This window comes from Aplysia californica, unplaced genomic scaffold, assembly GCF_000002075.1.
Source record: "Aplysia californica isolate F4 #8 unplaced genomic scaffold, AplCal3.0 scaffold00364, whole genome shotgun sequence".
In the NCBI taxonomy this organism is placed as follows: Eukaryota; Metazoa; Mollusca; class Gastropoda; order Aplysiida; family Aplysiidae; genus Aplysia; species Aplysia californica.
Genome location: NW_004797634.1, coordinates 223891 through 231312, shown reverse-complemented (window position 1 = coordinate 231312; position 7422 = coordinate 223891). Strand labels below are relative to the sequence as shown.

The window sequence follows — 7422 nt, the reverse complement described above, 5'->3', positions numbered from 1 at the left end:
CGCTTAAGGCTAGGTGTGCACAGGGCAACTTAAGTAGCGCAACGGTTTTCTCACCCAAATGTAAATAATGAAAACCCGAGTGGCCTATGCTCATCTGTTTATTTCATTGTTTACATGTGGGCGAGAAAACTGTTGCGCAACTAAAGTTGCCATGTCCGCGCCTAGCCTAACAGATCCCCCAATGTGCTCACCGTTTGTTTTTGAGCGCGATCGGTTTTGTGCCATGATAGACGCTTTGCGCTCTTGTCTCAATCTGGCTAGCAAACCAAACCAAACCGAATCGAATCGATCCTTAGCTGATCTCTTCGAAATGGTGAAGACGCGATTGATCCAGCATGTCTTTAGTTTCGGTTGTCATCAAACATGTTATGACAGTCATTGGTATCAACTACGTTGATTCTTGTGATAATGAGAAAATATTTTTTGGAGGATTTATGAATCTAAGTTTATTAGGTCTTGGCAAGACAAGTTGTAAGGCTAAGTAACTATAGTGTACATCTATGGGCTAGATGCTAGATCTCTATAAACATCCGGGTAGCCTATTCGTGTATCCTCGCCCGATACCAGAGAATAGTCTCAGCGAATAGATCTGCTGCCGATACGCGACGGCTGACTGGCTGCTGGTGGATTCACAATTCGCCTTATTTCGCATTCTCCCTCCACTGCCTAGCTATTGTATAGAAAAAGATCCAGAAGGAAGCATAAACAGTTACAGGTCTAGATCGTAGTTTCCTTGTTGCTTTTCATTTGACTCAAAAATTCGTGTGAAGAAGGTGAAAAATGCATCTTTTTTATTGTCAGTAGTCTGCCGCCTGGGCCATGTCCGTCCATTTCTGCCGGGCGAACCGACAAAACAACAATTATTCGACTATATCAGTCATCTGGATATATCTAGATTTAAACGTGATTTTCAGTTGAAACTGTAGACTAAATGTTACCAAACATTAATGAAAGTCATTATTGATGTCGGCTTCATTTTCAGCATAAATAATTCTAAAAGCCAATGATTAATGTGAGATAAATCGACCAAATTTCATTTCGTTTGGTCAGCGAGACACGAAGTAAATTTGTCACGTATTACGTATTCGGATTTAGAGCGACGGTCGTGCTCTCATGACAGGAAAATGGCGACTGCCACTGTGCCAAGTTCGGGACGGGCGACTCAATAACAATTTTGGCTGGCTGGAAACTTGAAAGCAGAAAAAAAGTGACTGCGACGACAATACAAAGAAATCATAGTGGGGCAAGGTTCAGAGTAAAAGATCAACTTGGATTTTGCTTCCAACGAAACATTAGGCGGGGGTATTACATGTATGTATTTTACTTTATATTTATTTTTTTAAATGGAAGCCTTTTAAAATTAAATTCTTAGTATTCTAGGCTAGGCTAGATCTAGAATATTACAGTATTCAACTTGTCACTTTTTAGAGCCCGTCTGCATGGATTCTAATCTAGAACTAGACTCTAGGCTAGAATTAGAATTCAATTAGATCTAAGAGGTCTTTAAAAATGCAAATGGCTATTCTCCGGCGTCGCACCGGTCAGTGGATCGGAAGCTATTCTCCAGCGTCACGTCGCCAGTCTATTACTAATAAATTATTTGTCGGCGCAGATTTGCAAATACCTCTCTCGTCTGCTTGTCTTGGAAAAAAATTCCCATAACTTCACCACTTCCATTGATACCACAGAATTCTACACTAAGTGTAGAAATCTGTGATTGATACAGACGATAAGTTTTCAGACACAAACTGCCTCAATTCCTCCAATTCAGAATTATGTTGGGTGCAGAAGAAACGTGTTCACCACTAGACTCTAGATCTAGTGACGCGAGTACATAACAAAGAGTGAGCATAAGAAGAAGTCACATTTTAACTGTTTACAAAAATGGAGATACGACAAGAAAGTACTGAGGTCGCGAAATATCAGTTAAATTTATATATAATGAAAATTACAACAACAAAAAATAAGTTAAGCATCAAGCTATACTATTTGATATGACTAGACAGGATTTTAGACACAAAATCAATTTTGTTCGTTTAAAGAAACAATCATTATTTTAAGAAAATGGACGACCCAAATAAATGAATAAAGTTACGTTACACAATTATCATAGATAAAATATAATAGTGAAAGGTAGATTTACTAGGCCTAGTTAACTTTAACTCAAAACCTGCATCGACAGATGCATTACAATTCATCAGTAGGCCTAATAGCGTCTGATCTTTTGACCGACGCAACACCGGAGAATACAGAATAGCCACTTGCTTTAAAAATAATAATATAGGATATAATATGAGACTTAGGCTTAGCTATCTAGAATTCGAATAGTAGAATACAGTCGACTACACTTGTTACTTGTAGCGATCAATGTCGTTGGGGGACCAGAAAAAAGATCGCAACAGCCGTTGGAAGAAAAATTCAAGGGAAATAATCTCAGCGCTCAACTTCACTGTAGAGTTAATTATTGAGCTTTGACGCTTATCATGTAAGGTTATCAAAATAGTATCATGTGGGCTGGATTGTTCGCTAAGGATCTGATGCCTCGTACTATTGTGTGAATGAGCGTAACCTTACAAAACATCATCAGGTTCATCAATTCTAGGTTAAAACTAACCGCGGGGGAAACATCGTTAAAACCGTTAGGCCTATATTTTTACTATAAGCTATGCATGGGCTGGAGATCAAAATACGGTTCACTACAGCCGTCACAACAGATGTAGTGAATGCGGTGCAACCGTTTCAATTTTATTGAGTTTGTGTTACATCGGTGCCCGTTCCACGGTCATATGAGCACACGGGACACAGTAAACTTTTTCAGTTGGAAGGAAATTTTGAATTTTGCGTTGGTGGCGGCCGAAGCCTACTCTTATCAATTTTAGATCACCAAGGGATCCTTAACATGCGCAACTTGCACACAAGACCTCCGAGATTTTTTGCCCTTGTCCGAGAAGGCTGGACTGTAGGCCTACTGTGTGCTGTGTTTGTTTTGATGAAAAATTAAAGCAGCCCTCCCTCCCTGCGTGTGAATCTTTATCTAGGCCTCTAAATGTTTTCTTCCCTTCCACGTGCATATATTATATTAGCAGGACTGAAGCCTTTTCTCCCCAAGCTAAAATTTTTTAAAGTTCATTGATAAACATAATACTTGTGATGCCATCGAGGTCGACACTTCATCGTCGAAAGCAGAAAGAACAGGATCCTGAAAAATATCAGGAATATCTTCAAATAAAGCGAGAAAAAGGCATAAAATGGCGGGCTGAGGAGAGGAGGAGATGGGAAACAGAGCCTCATACGAGGGCGCAAGTGGAGGAGAGGAACAGGAAGCTGGAGGTAAAAAGGTAGGCTTTGGAAAGACTCAATATTATAAATTATAGCCTATCAAGGCGATGCTGTTATTATAGCCTATCAAGGCGATGCTGTTTCTTCATTTTTTCTCCTTTTTGCTTTAAAAATGAAGAACCTATTTGTTGTCAGCATTTGTTTTCTTTTTAACCTCACTTTTAAAAAAAAAAAAGCTGTGACTGTTAAACTGTCTTTTTTTTGGGTTGCAAATACAACTTTGTAAATTTTCAGTCTCTTCACTAAATCCCAGCGGTATTTCTGTTATTTGGGATATATATATTTTTTTTTTTTCTAATTTTTTTTTCAAAATTATTTCCATTTGTAAACTTTTTTACCCTTATTTCACAGAGAAAGGTCGCGAGCAGCCTACTATAGAAGGAAGGCTGAAGCAACACGGCAGACCCAAAACTCTATAAAGGCACGAGGTTCAGCTTCCTGTCGGAAAAAATTAAAAGATATGACTCTGGATGAATTGAGGACCTACAATGCAATGATGAGAAGAAAGCAACGTGCTGCTTTAAGCCACCAAAAAAAACGTGCCATTCGGTAATTATGAAATATGCCTGCATCCTAGCTGTGTACGTTTTTTTTAGGGGGGGTGGGGGTGGGGGAGTGTTGTCAGAAGAATTGTATGAAAATCTGGGATGAACATTTTAGACATTATGTTGTTTTCTTATCTGGGATGAACATTTAAGACATTGTTGTTTTCTTATCTGGGATGAACATTTAAGACATTGTTGTTTTCTTATCTGGGATGAACATTTTAGACATTGTTGTTTTCTTATCTGGGATGAACATTTTAGACATTGTTGTTTTCTTATCTGGGATGAACATTTTAGACATTGTTTTCTTATTTTGTGGGGTTTTTGTTTTGTTTGCCGTTTTTTGTTTGATGCTGTACAATAAGTTGCACGAAAATCTGGGGTTAACATTTTAGACATCTTTTTTTCTTTATTTTCAATCAAGGGTGAAAGAAACAGAGAGGAAGCGCCAGGCTAGGCTGGCCAAACGTTGCGGCAAACAGAAAAGTGTTGCAAAAAGAAAACCGTCATCAAGTGAACAGCTGCAGCAGGTTATGATCAACGATCTCAACGTGGTAAACCTCTGTCAGTATTCTTATTTCTTAACTCTAGTGAACTGAATGAGTCTGCACGATGCCGATCAGAAATGAGCTGTGCGGTGAGCCAGTCAGTTCCTTATGCTAAAGTCAAACCTCGTTGTACTGCCACCCTTAGGATGAGCATGACGTTGGCTGAACAGGAGGGCTGGGAGTTCATGACAACATTTCTACATTTAGCGACTTTTAGTCTAATTTACAAATATTTGTGTCCCTCATGTGGCTAATTTCTAGATATCGAGATGAATTAGGTTATGCTGAATAACGCCCCATAGAACACTTACAGCATTTTTAAAAAAATTATCGTGTTCTTGTATTTGGTTTAATAACTGACAACTTTTCTCCTGGGACCTTGGGTATCTATATCTATCAATGCTGACCTGTTGTGCCTTCCTGAGGGTGTGGAGTGTAACGTTAAAAGTTCTTGTTTCTATTTTGAAGTAGCATGTGTCTTTAAAAAGGGACCGATTTAAAGGATGAAAATCTCAGTCATTTTTGGACCAATTTCAACAAACTTCGAGCTTAAAATTCAGCCCAGGGGATGTTATATTTGCCAATATGAAGTAAATCAACTCGCATGTTCGAAAAACATCAATTTTTTTAAAACCTGAAACAAAATTGGGTGAAACGCTTAACTTTGTAACTTCTTAAAAATCAACCATGCTGTTCTATTTGAGATAGGCACTATCTTACATTGAAGAACAAATTTACATAAAATCTATAATACCAAAGAAACCCAGAGAAAGTGGGCTTTATTTAAATTGTATGTTCAAAGTGTTTACTTTTTCTCTCCATACAAGCTCCAACGCGCCACTCGAAATTCTGAATAATGCTATGGCGTATCTCTGGGTGAGATTCTTTTGGACCCCCTATCCAACATTGATTTTCAACTGTTGGGTTGTTTGTGGGTTGTTGCTGTAGACTCTGTAGACTGTCAAAAATCATAAAGGAAAAAAGTAAAAGGGTTCAAGTCGGGGAGATATGGTGACCATTCTTTGTAAGACGTGCCCCAAACCTTTCTTTTTCCACTTTTGATGTGTGGCCCCATCCCACTAGAACCAGGCCTCCTCAAAAGCATTACGCCTTCTCCTCCCGAAACTTCTCATAAACTTTTTCAGCACGGTGAGATGCAAATCTGATGTGTGACAGTCTTGGTTTAACCGTCCTAGTCCTGAAACCAAAAAAGACCACTGACACCCCTGTAGCTGAATGCTTTTAATAAGTAAAGTTTTGCATTTTACCCGATTTTTGTTGAATTTTAAAAAACTTGTTATTTCTCAAACACGTCAGTTGATTTTCTCCAAATTTGCGAACTTGATGTCTACCTAGTTGAATTTTGTTTGTTCAAAGTTTTGTTGAAGTCAATGCTGAGGTGACCGAGTTGTTGCTCTTGAAGTGGATCCTTTTTTTAGACACCCTGTCCTTTATCACAAAATTCGACAATCACATAACATTTTATCCTGCAATTATTAATTTTGAACAAATTATGCATAAAACAAAATTTACTCCTACATTTATATTGAGGGAGTTATGCCTTTAGTTTCTACCCCACTCTGCTATTAAATTTAGGGACTGAAAAAACCTTGTGCTCATTTTGACAAACTTTCACGGTTATGACGAGTAAATGAATTATATTATAGGAGAACTTTTTTCATATATATATTTGGGTAAGATGTATGGATTTAACTGGAATCTTTATGGGGAAATAAGTTTAATATTTTCATCATCCTGCCATTTTCAGTGTAAAGCCGAGCCGACAGAGGTTGTTGAGATGACGGGCGCAGAATTTGCCAGATCCGCCTTAAATCTCCTGGGTCTTGTTGCGGAATCCAGGTAGGGGCCAGCAAGGATCCCTGCACCACACGGGGAAGGAAATACCGTATACCATGGAATCCTGTTATAACGAGAGGGAGGGGACTGGTACGAAATGTCCGTTATAGCAGGATTCTCGTTATAAGGGATCCAGTAATAAATTCAAAGGAAATGATAAAGTAGGCATAATCTATGAATTTGGTGTTCTGTTTTTGTGCCTGCAGTGAAGGAGGGAAGGAGGGGTGGGCTCACGGTTGTACGAGGTAGACACGAGGAATGGACAGGTGCAGAGTGTCAATTTGCGACATTTTTTGTTAAGAATAAATTTGGTGAGTTTGTTCATACTTTCTTGTGAAATGATCTTAATAAATGAATAAATTATAAGGATGTTCAGGAAGACAGATGAAAAGATGGAGCTAATAACATTGCTTGCCACGCTCATGAAGTGCTGAATTTCCAGATAAATCTCTCTAAATCTGGATTTCTGAAACTGTCCGGATTTTGCCAGGCTTCAGGTCAAAAATTGAGAAATTGTTGCATTTTATATAAAAAGTCTTAATACAAGGTGTATTATTAGACAAAAATGACCCGTACATTTTGAGTCCTCATGCACGCATTTCTACGGGGTCGAAAAAATGTAGGCAGTTGTCAACTCTGTACTCACCTTCAGAGCTTCTGGCCCTGCTTACAAGGCTCTGTTCACTGACTAATCTGTTTCAGTTGGTCAGAGATTTATGGCACTGCAAACTGCAAAAGCCCATGGAACGCTTTACTTACTTTTCCGACCCAGCGGCCATCTGGGTTCTAGCCCTTCGGCCTGTCGATATGGCAAAGAATTTACAGGTTTTAATCAGCTGTGTTTTGTCGTTGTATAAAGTATTTCCGATATCTGGGGAGGTAGGTAGGTAGGTGGGTGCTACGTAGGTCGCTAAGTGCAGGGCAGGTAAAGAGGTGGTGTGGTACTGTTTCATTCTGGCAGTCACACAACGGGCAGTCAGGTGGGGTATCCTTACGGAAACTATTTAGGTAGGTATTCAGTGGGATGTGCTGTGTTCGCACGGCCCACAGGAAGCAAGTTGGTTGTTTTTCTATTAGTTGGCAGCACGGCTTGGTTCTGCGGAGGAGTCTGACGCCACTGATACAACATGGGG

At 39.2% G+C, this 7422-nt stretch overlaps 1 protein-coding gene across 7 annotated transcripts in view; it reads left to right on the top strand.

The window, feature by feature from the left end:
- Nucleotides 1-331: 331 nt before the first annotated feature.
- The window catches only part of LOC101860265, a 25632-nt gene continuing 18541 nt past the window's right edge, over nt 332-7422 (top strand). For 2 of the 7 annotated variants that reach the window (XR_004858808.1, XM_035971037.1), the window contains exons 1-5: nt 332-1311; nt 3084-3338; nt 3691-3888; nt 4309-4438; nt 6201-6292. Coding sequence is in view for 6 of the 7 variants with exons in the window: in XM_035971037.1 (XP_035826930.1) it covers nt 3151-3338; nt 3691-3888; nt 4309-4438; nt 6201-6292 (608 nt within the window). In the remaining variant the exon portion in view is untranslated. The remainder of the gene's footprint in view (nt 1312-3083; nt 3339-3690; nt 3889-4308; nt 4439-6200; nt 6293-7422) is intronic. The other 5 variants (XM_013085309.2, XM_013085308.2, XM_013085307.2 and 2 more) reach the window with 5 other exon arrangements.